The sequence below is a fragment of the Ambystoma mexicanum genome, chromosome 7p, assembly GCF_040938575.1.
Source record: "Ambystoma mexicanum isolate Mex_15411 chromosome 7p, UKY_AmexF1_1, whole genome shotgun sequence".
Classification (NCBI taxonomy): domain Eukaryota; kingdom Metazoa; phylum Chordata; class Amphibia; order Caudata; family Ambystomatidae; genus Ambystoma; species Ambystoma mexicanum.
Window position 1 is genome coordinate 249,308,731 of NC_090939.1, and position 24,908 is coordinate 249,333,638.

General features: G+C 47.5%; 1 protein-coding gene across 4 annotated transcripts in view; it reads right to left on the minus strand.

The window, feature by feature from the left end:
* Positions 1–24,908, minus strand: part of ITSN1 (intersectin 1) — a 3,188,156-nt gene that overhangs the window by 947,304 nt on the left and 2,215,944 nt on the right. For all 4 annotated transcript variants that reach the window (XM_069636218.1, XM_069636217.1, XM_069636220.1 and 1 more), the window contains one exon: positions 16,113–16,279. In XM_069636218.1, coding sequence (XP_069492319.1) covers positions 16,113–16,279 — 167 coding nt within the window. The remainder of the gene's footprint in view (positions 1–16,112; positions 16,280–24,908) is intronic.

The following is a 24,908-nucleotide window of genomic DNA, read 5'->3' on the forward strand; positions in this document are numbered from 1 at the left end:
TAGCATCCAAAACTGAAGTACCAGTGATTGAAATAGACCCAGTCCTCAAAAATGTGCCAAAAATCGAAACTTTAACCAAAGACTTAAAGTGCTATCCCAAGCATGCATATATTCAACAAAAACACTTGGGGAAAAAAGAAAATGGTTGTATACTTAAAAGACAAACCCAATGAGTTGAATTTGATACCAATGAATGAGAATAGTGAACCTATGGAAGCAGAGAATTGTAAAAGTAATAAGGAGACAAACAAGAGCTATCCACAAGAAGCACCCACTAAAATTAACTGTGCTCATCCTCAGAACGGTGCATCTCAAAGTGATTCACCTTAAGAGATGTTAAGACAAAATGAAATCTGGAACTACTTACGTGAATTATTTATAGAATCCCAGAGTAAAACAGCTAGTAACGGAGAAACAAAGGGAAAAGATGTATTGGTATCCCAATTTGACCTGACCAATACAGATAAAGATGCTTCAACCAAGGCCACAATTTATAATCAGTAGCGTAGCGTTCGTCCCATAGCAACAAACAGTGCTGTGTCACTCAGGCCACTGGTATCATAGCAGATGCAACTTGTGACCATATGACAACTAAGAGTAGTTCTCAAGATCTCCCTGTAACATCCAAGTCGGGAAGTAACCATCCAACAGACGGTAAAAGCATTAGAAATTAAATCTGATACTGGCATTAATAGTCATCCGCCGTTAAAGACAGCCATGCGTATGTGAATCTTAAACACCATAATACCTCTAAGAATGATTACACCCGATGATATACTAATTGTGGATCAGCTTGAAGACAGACTCCATGTAACCTTTAATGTATTCTTTAAATCAGATCAGACTACAGTCTATATGTTAAAATATGAAAATGAACTTTTTAAACTAGGCTACAGTTGTAAAGAAATCGATAAGGAAACATATCCAATAGAAAGCAAAATAATACTGAAGCAAAATGTGATTGCAAAGGAAAGGAGGATCTAAGGAACAAATACCTCCAAGCTTAGGGGCACAATGAAAAACAGAACAGAGCTATGCACAACGAACAAAGTAACCCAAGTGGAAGAACCCGATAACAAAACAGGATACTGACAGTGATTACCCACTGTTTTTAAAACCCACTTTGCAGGTTCACCATGATAATAGGGTTCCATGTAATAATGTCGCCACAAAAATCTCGCCATGCAAAAATATCGCCAAAAAATGGCAACATTATTGCATGGAACATGCGGGGGACACCCCCGCAACCCCCAAACATTTTTTTTGCCCCTGTCCCCATATATATGGTCACCCAAATAATATCGCCACGACATTTTCCCAGCGATATTATTTACGGCGACCATATATATGGGGATAGTATTACCTGATACCGATAATAGTTGCCTTATGTGCTCATGGAACACTAGGGGTTTTAACCATCTATCTGCAGACGATGGCCTGCTAGCAAACATTGACTAATTTCAAATAATTGCCTTAGAAGAGACTTGGCTAATGGAAATCTGCGAGATGGACGGCCGTAGCACTAAACAAGTTACAGCTACTAAAGGCCAAATAGGAAGATTGCGAGGTGGCTTACTAGTTTCGGTTCGCCACACCTGGCTGCTGACAGCTATCCATTCCTCTGAAATGATACAGGCTGTCTTAGTAAAGACTGAGAATACAGCCTTGATGGAGTTCACAATAATAAATATTTACGACCCGCCAATTAGAGTTGCCAACAAAAATAACTGTAGATGTGAGAAGCAAATTCTACAATCTAATAAGAGAAATATTCCTGTGTTTGTAGTAGGGGATTTCCATGCACAAATATATGATAACAATACTTCTTTCGTACACCAGTTGGAATCTAGACTTGGTCCAAATTACAGTCTGATTCGCAGGGGAAAGAATGGCTAACTTTGTTCACTAGCCTTAATTTCACGATGCTTAATGGAAATTTTAATGGTCACCCGGACAGAGTTTACACTAGAATCTGTTTAAAGAGCACCTCAACACTAGACTATGTGTTCATCAACGAATTAGCAAAGTCAATAACAACTGATATGGCTATTATACACAGAGAAGAAAGTGACAATGTTCCTCTTTGTTCAATGCTAATGGTCAAAGAATCCAAAACCCTTGAGACGGGTGATGTTTTAAATGCTGGAAATAATAGAATCAACTGGAATCCCACTAATCTCCAAGTAGCAAACACTTTTGCGGCCGATGAGCTTCATGTCTTTACAAACAATTGCCTGTCGCTGCAAGCCATAGCAGCAACGAATATCCTTCTTGAGTTCTCTAATCTCAAGCTTTGAATTGGGAAGGTTACAAAAAAAAAATAAACTCCTATAAGAGTCCAGGTGAACGCTGGAACAAGCAAGCGACCAAATATCAGAAACATGATCATAACATCCAATGTGTGCAAAAAGTTATGAGAAAAGAGATTGCAATGGTGAGCCCCAAAAGTAGATCAGATGTCTGCAATCCTGACATCCCCGCAAAAGTGAAAGACAGCAACAAAAAGGTCGGAAGCTTCCTAAGAACATATTTAAGGAAGCAACAATATGAGCTATGGCTAACATTGGCATCTTATGCAAGCAACATCAATAACATAGGTATTTGGTCGACTCCAAGAGGTGCTGCCAAAATAAAACATACCTATGAATTGTGTACCAGAAGAAAGCTAAAATGCCCACATTCAAAACATTAGGAGCCATATCACCTTGTGATGAACATCATACCCAGCAAGAGGCAAAGTGGTTTTATAGCCAATCCATTCAACAGATCTCGCTAATGATAACTAAACTTCTGTCATCCCGTGCAATTGGGCCTGACGGGACTTGTAATGCACTACTTAAACTATCTTCCAACCCTTTGGCAAAAGCCTTGCATCCCTTATTTGATGCCATAGGGAGTAGTGGCCAACTCCTTATCAACTAGAAAGAAAGTATTATACCCCCAGTGTACAAAAAAAGGCATGTGGAAACTACCTACGAACTATAGAATGTTGTCAATTCTGTGTAGCATATGAATAGCAAGCAGATTCACAAGCTCTAATAGAAGGTACCACGTAGTGGCCAGCTAGTCTTACACAGATTCCCCCAGAGGAATTTGGCTCACGTTTACTCTCTTTCCTCATGTTCAATCGGGGGCCCGAAGACACTTTTAGCACCCATCTGAATAAAAAAGTGAAGGCATAATGTATCAGTAAATGTGAGACCTTTTCAATCAACACAGTAGCCCAAGAGGGTTTGTGTGCAGCCCCGAAAGTCCTTGTCGTGTAGAGCAGGCATATATGAGGTGAGCTGACAGCTCAAAACCTTCTGCTGCAAGTGGAGCCCCTGTCTAGCTCCCACCTTTCTGTTGTAAGGTGCGTTGTACATAGATCCCAATGCATGGAAGGGTTCCTTACTGAGCTTTTAACTAGCACAAAAAGTGTTGCTTCTGTGTGCCAATTTAAAGAACGCCATAGTAACAAGAAAAGGGGAGTACATCCTCTTAATGTCTAGTATTTCTTGCACTATAGTAAATAAACACAAACAATTACCATTTAACAGACATGTGTTCTTTTGGACTTAAGGGTGTCTAATCGTATCAAACGTTTTGATGGGCATTTATACAAGACGGCTCCTTCATTATCCAATAAAGAGTAAGTAGTGTGTTAAGTCAGAATCAGGAGGCAGACAATTCATTATGTTTTATACTGAAAGGCCTTTCCTTTGGTGCAAAAACCCTATTCTGATCCAAACACTGTAGTCCCTATGATGAAAGTACAAAATTAGTCCAAAAGTGTGCACATCAGGATGTCGTACAAAAGTAAAGCTGTCCTCCGTCTAGAAAACAAACTGGCCTGATCCTACTACTACAAACAAGAACTAGAAATGAAAATGCTTAAGAAAGCGTCTGGGAGGTACCTCACCCCAGTGAAAACTAGCAGATTAAAACTCTACCAAGCTAAGCTCAGGACCCTTCTTATTTAGAGCACAGAAAAAAAACAGGCCTTTCTCAAACAAAAATACCACAAGAAAGGGGATAAAGCGGACAGAAAACTTGCCTGGATGCTCAGGGAGGGGAGGAATAGGAAAATGGTAGTTTCCCTAAAGGCCTCTGACAGTCCAGTTATTTATGATCCTGAAAATAATCGGGGAGGAGTTCTCCAAATACTAACAGAACCTTTATTCCTCTGAATTCTCCGGGGCCAAGTCTTTAATATCGTCTTTTCTTGATCGTTTGTCAATCCCGGGAATCCCCCGTGATGTGGCCTGGATTTGCCCATCACACCCGAAGAAGTCATTCACACAATCAACAATATGAAGTCAGGCATGACCCTTGGTAGCGGTGGCTTCTCTATGAAATTGTATAACATGTTCCAATTGACCCAGGTAGGGTTGCTTTCTTGCTTTTGCATATGTGGTGATATTGTCTGCGAATACACATTTTGGGGGGGTGGTGGAGGGAGAGACTCCTGAGCTGGATAAGGGAGATAAAGGCGCAGGAGGGGGGGGGGGGAGCGGGACAGCCTACCCTGGATCCACTCCAGATGTTGGTGGGTATTCCGTCAAGGGACAGGGAAGAATACACATTTCCCAGGATGTGGAGGTGATGTTCAGGGCTGGGAGGTTGGTGATTGCTGTGATGAATCTAATGAGATCATCCCTAAAATCCCGACATGGGCCTCCTCTCATGTGGCCAGTGAAAGGCAGCCACTACATGATCCTGACTCTGGGGTAGGTATTATGCAGGAGGATCACATGGGAGGGGGCTCATGTCAAGGGGAGTGGGAGACCTCTTTAAAATGATTACCCTAATGTTCCTAACGCTCTAATGGACTGGTGTAAAAAACAGACAATTTTGACCTAAAAACCATTATGGATTTCATAATGCTTGTGGTAGTGTGACGAGGGCTTCAGAAGCGATGAAGCAGAATGAATGGTCTGGTTGTTTTGGTAGAAAGTACCCGAGCGGGAAATATAAATGAGCTTCAGGTGCATGTAGAGGGAGAAGTTGATTGTGCAGTAGTGCCGGCAACAGGACTACGTGGGGAGGTGCTGTGGAAGCAGAGGAAGCTTGGCCGTGCTGAGAACGTGCAGCGGGAAGTGTCTCTGAAGGAAGCTATGCCATGCGGGAGACTAGCTACCAACACGCCGTCAAGTGCTCCAGTATAGAAACTACACCAGAGATCACACATATTGGTCAGAGCTCCTGTGGAGGCCTGCGCATACCGCTGCAGTCAGATTGGATCAATCAGACAGGAACATATAAGAAACTGAAAAGCTCTGTAACAGCACTCGCAAGTCCGAAGGAGACGCAAAGGCCTACCAGTGAGTTCACCTGAAGCAGGTGACCCGGGGGCGCTCCGAAAGAGACCAACAAGTGAAAATAATGATTTTGAATATCGAACACATGAAATAAGGCAGACTGGGCACCGCTCTACTAACCAGGGATACTAATTAAGTGACAATTGTAACCTAAATTGCCAATAGCCTAGAGTTTGCCAAGGTATAAAACAGAGGCTGAATGAGAAAAGTCCTTGTAGGAGAGATCGATGGGGAGAGAACTGTAAACCGTATTGCCTACAGCCAAAAGGCAATAAAAGAAGATTACAGAGACAGCAAGGACGCAACTTCCCTTATATGGAATTTCACTTTGTTAAAAGTCAAAAGACTATAAAGAGAAGCAGCTGTTGTTCAAACTTACTTGCTCAAAATCCAGGTGTGGAGAGTTTTGGAACAAGCATTACCACAGAGTACAATTGTAGTAGTAGGAATTGTTACCTGGCAGGCAAGTGAACCAGTAAAGGGACCAATAGTAGTTCTTCCTGGCAGGTGAGTATACCAGGAAAGAAGAAGCAGATTTAAAGCACTGTGGTTATAGTAAAAAGGTGTGTTGGAAAAGTAGTGTTAACTACATCAGCTTGTCTAGAGGAACTGTTGCATTGCAGAAAGTGTTTCTTTTGAAGAAGTATGATTTGCTAACAATTGCTTGGGTCTTTGAAAAATGAACAATTGTCCTGAATTATGTATTTGGGTTTTGATGAAGACTTTAGTTTTGACAAGCAATAGACTATTTTGATTTATAAAGAAGCAGTTGGAAGAGCGATATTCACTTTTCCAAGTAAAAATATATTGAATGGAAGAGACGTTTGGTGCTACGTTGAATGGAACTTTGTTATTTCACAGAACCTTCTTGAACCAGAAAGGCAAGGGAGTCCAACCCTGTCGCAAGGAGTACTTTCTACAAATGTTGAGTTTAAATTGATTTGTTATTTTGTGGAACTTGACAGTCAAAAAACCTTATATGATGTTGTGTTTATTATTGTGATTGTCCGATATCTTTTGGACACTAGGTAATTTTTCTTTAGTCTTAGTTTGTTAAGCAGGGTCCTCTTTGTTGGGCTAGGGAAAGAGGCGTTTGTCTCACCCATTTTTATTTAATAAATGGCGTTTTGTGAGAAATCTATACCTTTGTGTCTGTGTGCTGAATTCTGCAGAGTCCTCACAGAATAATCCCTGCATAAAGTCTCCTCTCAGATGGTCTGGGGAAGGCAGCCGCTACCTGATCCTAACCCTGGGGATGCTATTAGCCAGTTGGATCAGCTTGGTGGAGAAGGCCACCAAGGGAATGGAATGACTTAGTTATGAGAGATGCGGTATTCATCTTCTTCAGAGGGTGAGATTTCCATAATACCGGAATACCTAACGTCTTGTTCCTAGGGTAAAAAAAATTTACTTCCCTTCCCAAAATTAACCAAACTGTTAGTAGTGAAACACTTATGGTCAACAGGGTAATTATATATTTAAAGGGTCGGAGAATCACCATCACTACCTCTGATAGTTATGATTCCCACTTGGGTTTGAACTATAAAGTCAAGAACCAGCCATTAATTCCTTTAAAAACTCCCCATAACATACATTTTATAAGTCATTTAACAGTAATACTAGTGGTAGTAATATTGAGAGAAACAGATTGAAGAAAGATTGTAAAAATCCTTGCCAAAGAAAAAAGGGGGCAATATTTGAAGACAATTATAACCATCATTGCCAAAGTAAATAGGGGATAATAAATAAAGACGATTCCAACTATCATTACTAAAGTAAAGAGCAGGAAGTATTTGAATAAGATAACAACCAGCATTGCCCAAGCCAAAGAAAGGCAATTATAAATAAAGGGGAAACAACTTTCCCAATGAGAGAAACTTGAACAAGAGACATTACCAGCAGTTAATTAGGTAACTAACTGTTAGAAGGAATTCAAAGGTGACAGGAGAGAAGCCGTCCTTGAAGCAATTATCAAGCAGAGAGGAATAGAAGCTGGATTGCATATGGCAAACAAATCAGTGGAACAATAATCTTCAATGTGTATTGCTTCCTTATGAAAGAAGTTGTGAATCTCAATGCTGTTGAAAGTCAAAGACATTTCTAAAGCTTGAAGCAAGCCTCACCAGAGTACTTGTAGTAGTGGTAGGAGTATTATACTGGCAGGCGATTATACCAGGAAAGGGACTATTAGTGGATAGTCGTGGCAGGTTAGTGGACCAGGATGAAGACAATGAAGTACTGCATTGTTGTAGAAGGTTGTGGTGAAGAAAGTGGCAAGTCCACTAATGTGTTGTAATGAATTGTGGTAAAACCATTCTAACAAAACATTGTTGTTCATAAAGAAGAAATGTGGAAGTGGTTGTTCAAAGAAGAGCGATTATATTGATACTGACTAGAAGTGTGAAGACAAGAAGTGTGAAAAAGTATTTTTGGTTCATTAAACAAGAGCTTATGGAAACTTAGGACAATCATTTTGGAAGAGTGATAAATCATGTTTAGCAATAAATCCACCCAAGTGCCAAGGGAAAGACTCATGGAGTGAAAGGAACTTTATGTTGCACTTGGAACAGAACTTAACAATTGAAAAGAACTTTCTTGATAGGAACTTTGAGTTGAAAAAATCCTGCATTAATCCTGGGGAAGGGGATCCGACCCTGGTTACAAGGATGGAACAAGTTACTTACCTGTAACTGTTGTTCTCCAGCATGGGTCTGGCATGGATTCACATGCTCATGAATATTCCCCGTCGTCCGGCTGAGAATCCTCGGTAAAGAAAAAAACCAGTATCGGTTTCGTTTCTGATCTGTCTTTCGTAGTAATAACCAATCACTGGTCTCTGCGTCATACTGACCACAGCCAATGACTGCCCTCTACCTAAGCACCGCCTCTGGCAGTCATCTTCAGATTTGGAAGCACGTGAAGTGGCAGTATGACCAAGCGAGGAGCCGCAGAGGGGTAGGCGGGAGGGTTCGCATGTGAATCCATGCCAGACCCATGCTGGAGAACAACAGTTACAGGTAAGTAACTTGTTCCTTCTCCAGCATGGGGTCTGGCATGGATTCACATGCTCATGAATAAAGAATACATAGCAGTACACACATGCACAACCACGGGAGGTGGCAAAGGCTCAACATTAAGCATTGCATCAAACTCAACATTAAGCATCTTACCTCCTCACCAGGCTCACCTCAGGCGAACAGGTTGCGCAGCACTGCTTGGCCGACCCTGGACTCCTCCCTGGAATCCCAATCGACGCAGTAGAACTTCGTGAAGGTGTGCTTCGACCTCCACGTAGCAGCCCTGCATATGTCCAGCAGGGGCACACCAGAAAGGAACGCCGTGGTAGCTGCGATCGCTCTGGTGGAATGGGCTCTCGGACGGCCGGGCAGCGGTCGGTTTGCCAACCGATGACAGTACATGATACAGCCGGAGAGCCATCTGGAAATGGAAGCCTTCGAGAGAGCCTTCCCCTGATTGACAGGTCCAAAGTTCACAAAGAGTTGTGACGTCTTCCGAAAACACTTCGTGCGGTCCACGTAGAACTTCAGCGCTCTAGCCACATCCAGCGAGTGCAAAGTCCTCTCAGCCGGCGACGAAGGCGACGGGAAGAACACAGGCAACACCAAGGGTTCGTTGAGATGGAAGTCCGACGGTACCTTGGGCATGAAGGAGGGGTGCGTCCTGAGCACTACCCTCGTGTCGTGAAAAGTCAACTACGGGGCCTTGCAGGAAAGGGCCTGGATCTCTCCCACCCGTCGTGCGGAGGTGATGGCCACAAGAAACGCTGTTTTCCACGACAGAAACTTCAACGGGGCCGAGTGCAGAGGCTCGAACGGAGGTCCCATGAGCTTGGTCAGCACCACGTTGAGCGCCGGGGCCGGGGCCGGAGCCGGAGCCGGAGCCTTCACCGGCGGGAACGATCTGAACAGTCCCTTCATGAACTCTTTCACCAGACGATGAGACCACAAGGACGTCCGTCCGGTGGTTCTGGTGTATCAGGAGATCGCAGCAAGATGAATCTTGATGGACGCGTGTGCCAGTCCAGCTTTGGCCAGCGTCAGCAGGTACGGCAGAACTTGGGGAGCCGTAATCCGTAGAGGGTTAATCTTCTTTGCGTGGCACCAGACAGAGAACCTCTTCCATTTGTGACCGTAGCATTTAAGAGTCGAGGACGCCCTGGCCTTTGCAAGAACCTCTCTGCAGTCGGCCGGTATGTCGTATCCTCCAAACTCTAGCGCTGCAGGAGCCAGGCCTGCAAGTTCAGCGATTTCGGGTCGTGGTGGAGGATGGCGCCTCCTTCCCTGGAGAGCAGATCCGCGTCCACCGGCAGCTTGATTGGCGGGGACGCTGACAAGTCCAGAAGGTCCGGGATCCATATCTGCCTCGGCCACGCAGGTGCGACGAGGATCATCCTGCACCGTGACCTCTTGAGCTGGTTGACGAGCCGGATTAGCAGTGGCAAAGGAGGGAACGCGTAGAGGAACAGGCCCTCCCAGGGGAACGAGAAAGCATCGCCCATGCTCCTCGCCTGGGGAAACCTGCTGGCGAACCTCCGGCACTTGGAGTTCGTCGCCGTCGCGAACAGGTCGATCTGGGGTGTGCCCCACCGTCGGAAGAGGCGATCCACTAGATCCTGCCGTAGTTCCCAGTCGTGGCACGAGCGCAGCCCCCTGCTGAGTGAGTCGGCGATGGTGTTTTTTATCCCTGCCAGATGAAACGGCACCAGAAACATCCCCTGGGCGACTGCCCAATGCCACAGGTCCTGCGCCTCCTTGGACAGTGCTGGGGACCTGGTTCTGCCCTGTTTTCTGATGTAAAACATGGTGGTGGTGTTGTCGGTGAAGATCCTCACCACCTTGCCCTTCAGGGACGGAAGGAAGGACCTGAGGGCCCAAAACACTGCACGGAGCTCCAGGACGTTGATATGTAAGGATTTCTCCGCCGGGAGCCAAAGGCCCCTTGCGTGCAGATTTTCGGTGTGCGCTCCCCACCCTTCCAGGGAGGCATCCGTGGTCACTGTCTCCTGGTGGGCTGGGGTCTGGAAGTCCATGCCCGCCGTCAGATGCGCGCGGGTGCCCCACCACCGGATCGCTCGTCGGAAACTCTCGTCGAGTGTGATCCTTTCCTCAAAGTTGCCCGTCGTTTGGATCCAGCGCGCGTCCAGGAACTCCTGCAATGGGCGCATCCGGAGCCTGCACATGGGAATGAGGTAGATGCAGGAAGACATCATTCCGAGGAGGGACTTGATGGACCTCACCTTGGCCGCGTCGGCCACCAACATCCGCTGCACCTTGCCCAGGATGGTCCTGGTCCTCTCCTCCGACGGGGAGGCCCGAAGGGACACTGTGTTGAGCCTCGCTCCCAGAAACAGAGTGTCTTGCGCGGGTACCAGGTGGGATTTGGCGTAGTTCACGGAGAATCCCAGGTCCGTGAGAAGTTGGACGGTCCTTGCCGTATGGACCACGGCGAGCTCCCTCGTCTTGGCTCGGATGAGCCAGTCGTCCAGGTAGGGGTAGACGTGGATCCCTTCGCGGCGCAGCTGAGCCGCCACCGGTGCGAGGCACTTGGTGAACACCCTGGGTGCCGACCGTAGACCGAAGGGGAGGGCTTTCAACTGGTAATGCCGCCCTTGGACCACAAACCTGAGGAATTTTCGGTGCCCCTTCAAGATGGGAATATGGAAGTAGGCATCCTCCAAATCCAACAACGACAGGAAGTCTCCTTCCTCCAGCTGACCCAGGACGTGCTGGAGGGTGACCATCCAGAACTTTTGCGCCTTGATGAACTTGTTCAGACGTCGCAGGTCCAGGATGGGGCGCCATCCCCCCGTCTTCTTCTTCACGAGGAAGTATCTCGAGTAGACTCCGGAGCCCCGAAGCCTCTTTGGGACGAGTTCGATGGCACCCTTCTTGAGCATCGCCTTCACCTCCCGGAGAAGTTGAGGGACGTGAAGTTCTTTCCTGGCCACGGGGGGGGGACGCGCGGACACTTTCTTTGAAACTCGAGCGCGTGGCCCCGGGCCAAGGCGTCCAGCACCCAACGGTCGGTGGAGATGGACTCCCACACGCTGACGAAGCTCGCCAGCCGGCCTCCCACCGGGGTGCTTCGGTGGGGGCCCGACCCCCCGGCCGGTTCAATCCTGCTTCGACGAGGCTTTAGCGCCTTGTCCTTGGCGACGACGGCGGGGTCCGCCAGGCTTGCCTCGTCCTCTGTAGGCCTCCTGAGATGACGAGCGGGCCGCTTGACGGTAGGAGGAGAAACCGCCGCCGGAACCTTTGGAGGTGCCCTTGCCTCCGCTGCTCCAAAAGGGCGTCCGTCGTTGTTGCAGAACTCCAAGGGCCCGGGCCGTCTCGGTGTCCGCTTTAATGGCCTGAAGGGAATCGTCCACCGTTTTCCCAAACAGGTTGTTCCCATCGAAGGGCATGTCCAGGACTCTGGTCTGAACGTCTTGACGGAAGTCCGTAGCCTTGAGCCATCCACGCCGCCTAAGGCAAACGCCGTTGCCCAACTGGCGGAACCCAGTGTCGGCGATGTCCGTCGCAACGGTAATGGCGTGGTCCGAAGCCACCTCACCTTCTTGCAGGATCTCCAGGGCCTCTGCCCTCTTGTCGTCCGGCAAGAAGTCCAGCAGGGGAGCCAGTTTGTAGCAGAGCTCCCTGTCGTATCGGGCCACGATAGCCAAGGCGTTGGCAGCTTTAATCGTCGTCGCTGCAGACGAGATGACTCTGCGTCCCATAGCGTCCAATTTCTTTCCCTCGCCGTCCGGTGGGGAAGTCGATGTGGAGGCCGCACCCCCCCCGCTTTTTTCCTGGCCGCCGCGGAGACGACGGAGTCCGGGGTAGGCTGCGCCCGGAGGCACATTGGGGCCACGTCCGAGACCCGGTACTTTTTCTCGTACCGGTCTCTTCTAGCTGGCGTCGTGGACGGGTTCTTGAGGAGGGTGAGGCCCTCATCCCAAATGTCGTCCAATAGAGGCACCGCGAGGACCGTCTTCCTCTTGGCCTCGCGCCGCTGATAAAGGAAACCTTCCTTCTTCTCCTCAGGGCAGAGTTGGAAAAGCTCGGATGCCCTGGCGATCATTGAGTGGAACGATCCAAACTCGTCGGGCGGAGAAGCCCTGGTGGGAGGCGACGACGGTACATCCTCGTCGTATACCTCGTCGTCCGTACCCGTCGCTGCCGTGTCAGTCCCCATATCATCCCCTCGGGTGGACGGGGAGGAGGGCTGGAAGGGGCGCGACGGCTGAAAAGGAGGTGGAGGGTGGATCCTTCTTTTCTTGGTAGGGGGAACACCAGAAGGTCCCGGTTCTGGGTCCCCCGACGGGAGAGGTTCCGTCGGCAACGGTAGTCTCGTCCTTATCTCAGAGCATAAGGACTGTATAGCCAACAAAATGGCCGCCGAGTTGTCTCGCGGCGCTGGCAGAGGGGAATCCGACGGGCGATCAGGGGCCCCGTCGGTACCCTCGACGATGTCGTCGTCACCTGCGTCGGGATCCATCCCGACGGGCCGGTCTTCTTCCATGCCAAGGCCGTGGCTTAAGACCTCGACCAGCTCCTCCTCCGAGGTTGAGGCCGAATCTACGACGACGCCCTGCCCCCCCTTTTTCTTCCCCACGGGGGATTTCACGGGGGTCCTATCGATGGGCACAAAAGAGGACTCCCTCCGAGGTGGCAGGGAGACTCTGAGCCCCGAGGTCGCCACCACTGGTGTAGCCTCCACAGGCTGAGCCAGGGCCGCCGCGACAGTTTCGATAGAGGGCTTGGCCGGATGGATTAAGGCCTTCACCACCTTAGGTGCGCTCACCGCCTTATCCTTGAGGGGGGGGGACACTGCCTCGCTTCCCCTCCGCCTTCGAGCTCGACCGGGGCCTCTCCAGGAGCTTCGCCGGGTGCTCGGCCTTCCTCTTACCCGACCCAGAGCGTTGGCTCGTGGTTGATGGTGCCGGGGAGGGTGCGCCCTGCCTGGCGCCCGTAGAGCCCGACCGTTCGGCGCTCCCGGTGCCAGCGGACTCGCGGTGCTTGGCCTTATGTTGGACCCCCGTCGCCGGGGCGTCCTCAAAGGTCTTAGAAGACCGCTCGGATTTCTTCCTCTTCTTCTCGCCGGACGGGCTCTTCCCTTCTAGCCAGTTGGCGAGACGTTGATGGCGGTCCTTCATGGTCCGCTCAGACATGTTGCCCCAAAACGCACAGTTCTTCTCCACGTGCGTCTTGTCCTCATGTAGGCAGTAAAGACAAAAAGAGTGTTCGTCCTCCTTGAAGACGTTCTGCAGCTGGCATCCAGGGCAGACCCTGAACAGCTTTCCGGGCGTCGAGCTTCCCTTCTCCTGGGCCATGGCTGGGCCTGAGAAACTTCTGGAGTCCTCCAAAAGCGTAGCTCGACAAAATCTTCACCCTTGAGGGGCGTAGACGAATCCGAAACGGGTCCCCATTGATCGGATGGAGAGTCGGTGGAGCTTGAGGCTCTTTTGACCGAAAAAACGAAGTTTTTGAGAAAAAACGTGAAAAAATAGCACTAACGCTCGAGAGCAATAGCACGAGGATCCCAACACATGAACGTGCGGTAAAAATCTGAAGATGGCTGCCAGAGGCGGTGCTTAGGTAGAGGGCAGTCATTGGCTGTGGTCAGTATGACGCAGAGACCAGTGATTGGTTATTACTACGAAAGACAGATCAGAAACGAAACTGATACTGGTTTTTTTCTTTACCGAGGATTCCCAGCCTGACGACGGGGAATATTCATGAGCATGTGAATCCATGCCAGACCCCATGCTGGAGAAACATGGTTACAAAGCTTATGTTTGAATATAACTTATTTTGTTGAATTTGAGCGGCCAAATGATACCCGTTTGATTTTGTTGTCTATATAAGCGTGAGTGACAGATAGCTTTTGATATTAGAGTGTTATGCTTTAGTCTTAGTTTGACAGGCAGGGAAATCCTTGTTAGGTTAGGAAAAGCGAGGCGTTTTTCTCACCCTTATCGTCACATAAATTGGCTACTTATGAGAAAACTTATCTACTTGTCCACCTCACATTTCTGACCCCTCACATAGCCCAGGGATGGAAAAAATGTGTGGGTCACCTCCATGTCAGAATGGGCCAAAAACTCCAAGAGATATTGGAAATGGAAAAACGTACCGCAATTGTGAACAATCATATGGGATCTTTTGAAGAAAAGTGGGGTCCTTTGGTTACTTGGTGGGATGAGAAATCAAGTTGAAGCCTGACATGAGGTAGGCACTATGGGGGGAATCTGAAGGGTTGGGAGTGCATTCTTGTACAGTGACCCTATCTTTGTTCAGGTGGTATCCGGCGATAGGGCAGGAGCTCTGGAAAAAGTTCAATAGCTAGAGTGGCTGGGGATAGTCCAACCTGCGTGCCACTAACCCTTTTACTATTGGTGGGTAATACGGGAGCCTATGTGTTATGCTAGAATCAGAACCTAATGTTTGACTATAAGTGCCTATAGATTGTTGTCAACAATATTCATGACAGAACTTTGACGAGTGTTAAGGAGGGTATGGGGGCAGGTTGGGGAGGGATCAAGGGTTGCTAAAGTGTTTTTGGTTGGTGGCATTATGTCGTTTGTACGAAGAATACAGATTAAGTGGGAAAATGATTAAGAGCCTCTTGCCCAATTGGTGGTTTCTGACCCGCACTGTACTGTCCAGCTCGTCATCAATGTCTCTGGCACTTCTGTCCGTCTTATAGCTCCACCACATAGGTTTCCATTGAACATTGTGCGGTACATTAATTCTCGCCCAGTCTTGGTCTACATGATGTGCCAGCTCCTCTTGGGCCCTTTCGTTCCTCACCCTGGTTTGGGGTATATAGGCTCTCAATCTGTTTCAGGCTATCTGATGCCCGAGCTCCTCTTTGAAATTTTGCTTTCTCACCCCCACTTTGGCATCTCTGGGCCAGTCTACCCTTCTCCAGGTACCCTAAACGTAACGCACACCTGGCTCATTACAGTGACATTCTTCCAGGTAGGAGGCAGCATGGGTCTGGCTTCTCTCGTCCGTTCGTGGGCCACAGTGTTTCCAGTCGGTTCCTGGCAGGACTTCAGCGCAGGATCGAACTGGAACTGGCCAACCACATTTAGAATGTCCTCGTCTCTTCTCGGTGCATCAAGGTTGAGCTTCGGTAGCTTTCAGCTTGGATGCAGGGAGCAGTGCTTCGTGGGCTTTCTCAGTCCACAAAGTCTGCATGGGACATCTTCCCGCTAGGCGTAGCAGGCTAATGTCCCAAAGGGGGTAGATCCCCCAACTTGGGGAGATGGCAAGAATTCCCTGGATTTATCACAGCAGATACTCTGTGAACATCATCAAACAAATATGTTCAAAATAGATCAGTGTTAACTGGAGTGCTCTGGTATACACGGTGAGTTGAACCTATACCTTATAGCCAGATTCAATTTCACCATCCACAGATAGGAGCCAAGTGCAGTGCTGGTACAATTTTATTTACAACTCTTTCCGGGATCATTCTCTTCTGACAAAAATAAATGCCTGAACCATACAGCGGTATACCAGTAATAAGAAGCAAAATGACTACTTACCTCCCTCAGCCTGACAGCTATAAAGTAAATCTTGAAGGGCAACCATACCCCCCACAAACAACCATCAGTGATCGCTTTATCTCCACAATCACTTGTGCAGTGACTCGCAACATTTCTCAGTTATACACATACATACAGCTGTCAAGCATGTATGCACAACATTCCCTTACCGTACATATAGATAAATAATTAGTTGAAACATTGCTGAAGCAATTCTATTCATTTCTGTTAAGTAAAACCAAACACGCTCAGTTTACCTCAGATTCTTTAAGCCTCACGTAATTAGATGGAAATACGCCAGATTTGTCTCCAAGAGTTCCTGTCCACCAGTCACCATCTTTCTTGATAACAAGAATCTTATCTCCTTGTTGAAAGGTTAAGTCTCCTTGTTCTGAACTTTCATAGGTGTACATAGCAATATATTCTGGGGAAAAATAAAGTTGTATTTATAACAAGGATTTTCTTACAGTACAATTAAAATCATAAACCAATTGTTAACACTATCTTGGCCACCAAGTAGAAATCATTGGCTATATTGAATCCAATTGGCAGTTTTATGGCTTCCATGCCTCTGAGAATTCATGCCAACTCATCACAAATACTGGTTGTATTAATCCAAATTTAGAATATTTGGAACCTATTGTTCGAGAAAACACACTGGATCATTTTCAAGGACCTCTTACTTCACTTAAAGATGTAGCAGTAAAATCTATGCATAAACCCAAATATGAATGGGACAGAGAGGCATCAACTAGGATGACAAAGTGCTGCATTGGAATTAAGGATATTAACTTAACTGTACTACTTTTTCCGGATCTGTGAGGTCCAGTTTGGCTACATCTCCAATAGTCTAGCAATGGAGACCAGACACTTAAAATTGGGACACCTGGACAAATGGGATACACATCTGTCAGAACACAGTCCGACAACTATATTAATGAATTCTTAAATATTTCTAATACTATGTTATTGAAAACTAGGAAGAGAGTATGAAGTCTCATTAGACAAGATGAATCAAGCAGTGCACATAATGTTCAAGAATACAATTAACTGACTGGGTTGAGGCATTAATGTACCCCAGGAGGTTGTGATAACATGTAGATTGCGGTTGGTGCAACTCAAAATATTACATTGGGTGTACTACCCTCGCGCCCTGCTCTTCCAGTGGGGATGGGTGGACAGCTCACAGCTCAAATTGTCTAAGGTGTAGAAAAGGGATAGGTGCCTTTTTTCGTGTTGTGTGGGAATGCCCGCAGATTCACTGCCTTTGTACTGCATGCCTAAATAGACTGCCCACAACGTTGGGAGCAGAAATCATATGTGAACCAAAGTTATTGTTGCTGCAGATTTGGGGCGAAACTGCCTTTACACACTACGAGAAACAGTTTTTGTCCACAGCATTTGGCCTCATTGACCACAACATTGTGGCAAAATGGGGTGCACCGGAATGCTCCTAATATCGAGAGTGGGTGGTAGATTAGAACATGTATATGTCATTGGGAAAAAGAATGTATACCGCTCAGGGCTGCCCTGTGTAGGTGGACAAGATATGGGGGAAGTGGGAGGCAGGGGTGACTGGGCTTGGTCTCTGGGTGTCTTTTGGTCTGGTGGGTGGGGTACCAGGACGCTAAATTGGTTGTGTACTGGGTTTATCTCTGATGTGAGTGATGTGACCAATCAGATGTTGCAAAATTAATAGATGTTTAACAAAAAACAAACACAATATACAGATCAGTAATTTGATGCATATTCGTACACATTACAGACAAATTCCACTATCCAAAATGCACTGCACCAGTACACATACCAAGAATGTAATATATTGGACTATGCAACGATTAGGGCACCTACAATTCTTAACCAGTGTAGAGGCAGAAAAATTCACACAAATGGTCTGCCTCGTGAGAAAAAGAAAGCAAAATAACAGTTTAACACGTCCTTAGCAAAGAACATCAAAATGAAGTCTGTAATGGTGGCTATCAAACTTTCTGAAAATTAGGAGGAACGGAACTGGGTAAAATAAGTGCCTACCAAATAAGGTCTCTGAACTAATGGATGTGCAGCGTGACAGAACAGTTGAAGCTTTGATCCAAGGAACAACTTCTAAATAAATCAATACATTCAAGAAAAAATACATTAATGAAAGTAATTCTATATTAGGTGTTAATACCTTCACAGTTATTTCACACAAAAAGCATAAAAAATCTTTCAGTAAAAAGTGAAAAATATATTGAAAGAACACTAAACCCCTAAGGGGGACAGGGGCACTTGTTCATTCTTGAGAATAGGACAGAATTTTTAGAGCTGACCTGATCTATTGTAAAGTTTCCAGTAATCAAGATGTGTTTCTGGAAACTTTAGTCCCTTGACATTGAGGCCGCTAAGTTGGGCACGTACACATAACACACCCTCCATTACATAGTTACCTCCCTTCACAGATAAAATCAATATTCCAGCGCAATGAAAAAAGACATGAACGCCTTTTAGAGTACCATATTCACTAAAATGGCTGTGCCGCTGACTTTTGCCTGTCCTTTGGCTCGCTTTTGCCATATCTGGTAAGCCCTTTGCTGTGGAAAGCTCCAGCTACCAAAGACGTTGTGTGCATTTGTGTCCGGATGTGGATGCTGTGAATGTCTAGTCCCAGTCCACATCCATATCAAAGTCGGTCTGTTGCTGGGCAGATATGGTGGCTGGAGGCTGTTTCATGTGATTTTGACCATTCTGCCCTGCAGGGTTAAAAGGATAAGGTTGAAACACCATCTCATTTTGGTATTTCCCCTCATAATAGAAGAAGTATTTCAGCATTGGCTTAATAAGAAAGAGAAGAATATAGTGCCTTGAAGGGGATAAGCAAAGGGATTCCGACATTATATCCTATGAGGATATATTAGGTTAAGTATAGGTAGAAAGAGTAGTAGTGCGATACATGCTTAAGGGCAGTCTAGACAGGAATACTTAAACCAGCAAATGTAATGCTGAAAACTGGAAAAGTATACTTCAAGCTTTTTAGTGCTCAAATGGGCCCCTAGGCGCCTATATCAGCATTGTAGTGAAAAGCTGCTACCTAGCAAAGGAGCTTTAGTAGTGTCACAGGAACATAGTGAGAACAAGTTACTAACCCGTGGTAACGTTCCTTCGACTGCATGTTCCTCCCAGGTATTCCTCATCTTATGATTTCTCCATATCAGGTTTAGCTGCTTCAAAAAAAATAATTCTAGAAGGGAACGCTGCATGTCGATGCCTGTCGATTCAATGTCCCTCGAGGGCCTCTGTCTCAGTGTCAACGTCATCGATGGTACATGGCGCGCACAGTGACCGTTGGCTTCAGTTCCGTTTTTACGTCTACTGCTTTATCATACGACCGAAAGCTACTCACCCTGAAGGAGCGTAAGCTGCAATGACATGGACATTCTTCTGATGGGTAGGCTGGGACGGGCGATGAAGAATACATGGGAGGAACATTCAGTTCAAAGAACGTTACCACAGGTAAGTAACTTGTTGGTCGAATGGAGTGTCCCCCTCCCACGTTTGGTTTAGTTTATTTGTATAGCGCACCGAACCCTTAGGTATCTGGGCGCATTATTCCAGTTACATTTGTACAAGATATGAGTGCAGGTTACAAAGACAATAGGTGACAGGCATTAAGATGAACTTTAAAACATAGGCTAACACAAAGGCAGGAGGTAGAGCAGGAACTTTACAACATAGGCAGATACACAGGCAAGAAATGAAACAAGATACTATGTACAGACAGGAAGGGGAGCAGCAAGTGGGATCTTTGTATTTAGTTTGTTTCCCTGGTGGCAAGCCAATTTTTGGCGTTTGTTCTGAATTGGGGGAGAGTAGGTGCGGCTCCGATGGCGGTGGGTGTAGAGTTCCACAGTTTGGAGGCTAAAACTGGGAAGCTAGCACCTCCAGATTTCTGGCGGTTGTACCTGGGGACTTTAAGGAAGTGTAGTTGAGCAGAACTGGTAGGACTTGCTGATTGGTAGTTAGGTGCCGAGTTTGTAAGGCATTTATGTGTAAGGCTTAGTATTTTCAGGGAAATTCTGTAATTAATGGAAAGCCATCCAGCATAGTGCCTCGTTTCTGATATGTGGTGGGAGCGGGGTATGTTGAAGGCTGCTCTGATAGTGTTGTTTTGGAGGACTTTAAGTTTGTTTAGATTTCTTTTGGTAGTTCCAAGGTAGAGTGCGTTGCAATAATCCAGTTTGGAAAGGATCAGGACACACAGGAGCCTTGTGGTACTCTGCATGTCACTGGGGCAGGATCAGCAGAGGAGAGGGGCGAGAAAACCCTAATTGTTCTGTTTTCTAAGAAGGATTGAGTCCACTCTGTAGCTTCTTCAGAGAAGTGGGTGGAAGAGGATAGGTGGTTACAGAGGATTTTGTGACTGCCCAAATAAAAAGCGGCTGATAGATCTAGGAGAAGGAGGAGTGTTATATTGCCTTTGTCTATTTGCTCGTCAATTTGTGTTTTTAGGTCTATTAACGCTGTTTCCGTGCTGTGTCTGGGCCGGAAATCTGACTGCTGCAGGCCTAGGAGGTTGTTTGCTTTCAGATTGGTCTGTATTTGGAGATAGGCTGCCCTGTCAAGACTGTTCAAGAGGAAAGGCACTGTGGTGATATGCCTGTAGTTTGTAGGCACATTGGGATCGAGTTTTCTTTTTAGTTTTTTTTAGGGGGGGGGAGAAGCCAGGCATCTTTAAGGTTAGTAGGGACTGTTTTTGATTCAAAGGAGGAGTTGATGAAGGCTGTGATGACCAGTGCCAGATCTTATGCTGCCCCTTTGATGACGGCTGTAGGCCATACATCACCTTGGCATCGGGAAGGTTTTAGGCTTCCGATTATGTTTTCCACTTCATTGATGGATCGTGGAGAGAATTTGAAGCGGTTGCCTGGGGTCTGTGCTGGGCGATGAGTCTTAATAGGTCTTGCGTCAGTATTGATGCAACGTTTTTTCAGTTCGATCTTGGCTTGTAGCTTTGAAATGTTATCAAGTAAGGCATCTTGAATCTTAGTGCACCACTCTTTGTCTTCAGCACAGGACTCATCGGGTGGGGTGGGTGATTCTAACTCTGAGGATTTTAAAGAGTTCTTTGGAGCCGGATTTAACATTGTAGATTCTATTATTAAAGATTTCACTTTTTTTGTTTTAAGAATGGCTGATTTGTATGCCTTGGCTGATTTTAAGAAGGCGTCTCTAGTCAAGGTGGAGGGTAGGTTTTTCCAAGCCGATTCTGCGTTTTTGTTGTCACGTAGAGTTTTGAGGTGAACCAGTTATTAAGGTGGGCCTGAGGCTTGCCTTTCCATGATTTCAGGGGGCAAAAGTGTCAATGGCTTGGAGGAGCATGTGGTTGTAGAGGTCCACAAAGGTGGATGGGTCAGTATTTGTGTTGGAGTAGTTTAAAAAGAGGTTGTATTAAGGGTAGCAGGTTTGCAGGAGTGATATTTTTATTGTTTCTAGTTATGGCAGAAAGAACTAGGAAGTTGGTGGAGGGGGGGAGTGAGCACAGCTGGATAGCAAATGTAATCACATGATCGTCAGTCCATGTGCATGGTGTGTTATCAAGGATGTTGGTTTTGCAGTTGAAGTCAGCAATCCAATCGAGGATTCTGCCCTTGTAATGGGTAGGCTTGTTAATACGCTAGGAGAATCCTAGTTCAGTTATAACATTAGCTAGCGACACAGCTGGACTGTCCTTGGGGTCAAGGAGCTGAGGTTAAGATTGTCAAGGAGGAGAATTTGTGATCCTGGTTTGGTACCTGTGGCAAGGAGTTGTTGCAGATCGTACTTTAATGTGGAGATCAGGCCAGGTGGTCTATAAATGAGACGAATCTTAAGGGTGTGAGGCCGATCGAAGGAGCTTGGCAGAGGGGAAATGAAGGTGGGGGAGGACTCTAAGGCCAAGGTCAGTTTTGCTAATGATAGCTACACCACCACCTTTGGAGGATTCTCTGTTGTATATCAAGATGTTGTATTTATCAGGGATGGCTAAAGCCAGGGAGGTGCCTGCCGCTGCATGCAACCAGGTCTCCATGATGGCCAGGAAGTCAAACTGATTGGGGGTGATGAGGTCTGCCATGTCTAAGGCGTGGGCTGATAGTGACCTGGCTTTAATAAGGGCGCCTTTGATGACTATTTTAGGCTTGGTGAGGTTGCTGCTGCCAGCAGCGCCTTTCAGAGTGTGTGGAGTGTCGCTATTAGTATCTTTGTTGTGTGACGTCCTGGTGTTGCTAGTGGTCTTGGTGTTTGTAGGCTTGATTAAGGTTTTAGTAGTTAGTGTAGGGGTGTGAACTTGGATTACCGTGGAACGTAGATGCAGCGTTTTGGGAGCTGATTCAACTAGTTTCAAGGTTTGGTTGGTTGTAGTGGATTGGTAATGTGGTTTCAACCTCAAGCCTAGTCTGAGACTTCAAGTGGAGAGACTTCTAGTGGAACCTGTGCAAGGTTTATTTGGTGTAGGCTTAGAGGCATAGCATTGTATCCATAGAACTGGTGAGATAGTTTCAGTATAATGTCTGTCTGATGAGGCTGAAAGGGTAATGGAGGCAAAAACTGCGTGGGTGTGGAGCCACCAGGGGACATTGAGATGTTCTGAAGCATCTGCGTCGGTCTCCCCCTCCGGAACAGACTAAGTGACTGAGCCTCCCCCTCTTCTTGCTGCCTCCGGTTGCCCCCTACTGCTCCCCCCTCTCTTGAGGAGAGAGCACTGATCCCGGCGATACCAGAGTTGCCCGGACATCATGAATACAGCAACACAAAGCTAAGTGGGGGTGTGGGGGGTGTTTTGGAAGGAGCGGCGTTCAGGGTGGACTGCCCCTGCCAGCCTGATATCCTAGACTGAGGGGACCTGTGGGCCTGGCTCCGTGGGGCGCCGGCTGCAGCCAGGGGACGCTACCCCTCCCCTGTCAGCAGCGATCCAGATCCAGGGCGCTCCTAGCCCTTCCACGCATGCCGCAGAGGCAGGTTTACACCTGTCGGAAACCCGCTTGTTGGACCCCCATGACACCGACAACCGGAGCCTTATAGCCTCTTCCACTGGGCGGCATTCAGAGTACGGCTCCTACACCAGGACCTCCGGATTTGGTCCTGGGAGGGCACGGGCCCTTCTTGATCTGTAGCTGTATAGCTAGCCCCAGCAGCTCCTCACTTGCCCTTCGCTCCTGTCGCCCCCCCCCCCACCAGACAGTCCTCTCATCTCACCCCGGGAGGGGTCTAGCTACTCACTGGACCCCGCTCCATCAAGCTTGTACAGACTCATTCACGGTGGTAGTCCGCCCACAGCGGCACACGCTTCATATAATCGGCTCTAATACCACCACTCTTAAATCCACGTGACCTTGAAGAAACCGTCCTTTGCCAGGTGTAACCTAACTGAACAAAGGGCGTAGGCCCCTGCTGGACTGTTTAGGGCGGGAAGGTGCCTGGACCCCTTTAGCAAGAAACGGTGCGGATGCCTCACTCTGACAGTATACGCCTGATCTGGGAAAAGTGGAATCTTGGGGCCTTACCCACCTTGGGGGGGTCGCGAGTACCAGGCTAACTCCTGCAGCACACCCCTAAACGCGAGGCACCAGATGTGATGCAGCCACTCACCACAAATACCACTCTTGTCTGGAACTGCCGTGTGGCCTCCCTTTGAGCTCCCTCAACACTTCACCACTACGTGAGCTGGTGGCCCAATCGTATCCCATAAGATATCCAGAACATCCCCTGGTGTCAGAGGTGTTCTCATGGACTGGGTTGAATCCCTCCAGAAATTTCGACACACGCCAACTCTTCGCCCTCTGTCCCCCAACATGGGCGCCTCGACACAAGCAGAACCACTGGACACTAATGTGGTTTCTAATGGTATGGCTGCCTTACTGGAGGAGATCTGCGGCTTCAAAGCGGACATTGGTAAAATGCTAGACACCCTGGACAAGAAAGTTGATACCATGGATGATCGAGTCCAGGCTCTGGAAGCAAACAGTACCTCTATTGACCTTCTTGAGACCCAGATCGATATGCGCCTTGCTGAATTGGAAAGGAGAGAGGAGAAGTGCACACGAAAGTTGGATGACTTGGAAAATAGGGAACTCTGTTGTAACCTGAGATTCCTGGGTTTTCAGGAACAAGAAAGTGAGACTGAGGCGGATATCATAAAAGCTGTCAACGCCGTAATTAGAAAACCCTTCGACAAAGGCAACACCAGTGAACCAACGATCGACAGAGCGGATAGGGCAGGGTCTCCAGCAGAGGCCCCAGATCGGTTCTGGTGAGGTTCCACAATTTTTCAAAGAAGAACAAGATTCTGGAGCTCACACGGAGGAAGGGCCCAATCAACTGGGAAAGTGCACAAATCTCTATCTACCTGGAGTCGTCGGCCTTCACCCTGGCAAGACGCCATCTTTGTGCGCCCTGACAAAAATGCTGCAATCTAAGGTTGTGAGATACAGGTGGGGATACCCCTTCTCGCTTTCCTTTGAACTGGATGGCTACAAATACGCCCTAGTCACAGAGGACGACATACACAGAGTGTCCCAGGAGCTTCGGTGTGACCCCCCCCGTGGAGAAGGCGCAAGCAGATCGAGGGAAAGACCTAACCGGACCCCAAACAGCTAAGAACTTCACCGAGATGCGCAGGGTCGGGAGCAAAAGAAAGTTCAGAAGGGTTGCCCAGGCCTCCCCCAGATCCTCTAATGACTGATGGGACCTTTGCCTCGACCTGGGTTAACTCTGAATGGCCCCGGCCCAGATTCCTACGACAGAAGGTCCCTTGCAGATTCTCCCAAATCTTGTTTAGTTACACATCTCTGGTTGGGTTAATGAGGAGCTGTTCTTTTTTCTTTCTTGTCTTTGGCCCGTTCGTTGAGGAGGGGGTGGCGGAAGTCAATACATGATGTTTTAGTTTGAGAGGGGGCTCTTAAGTGTGGTAATGTGGTGTTTGGAAGCCCGGAGGGGGTAGGCAATGGTGGCCTGGCCTTGCGATGGATCTCATGACGCAGACAGTCCAGGTGCTCAGGGGGCGAGGCGGTGTGTTGGGAATGTTGTTCTGGTTTGTTCTT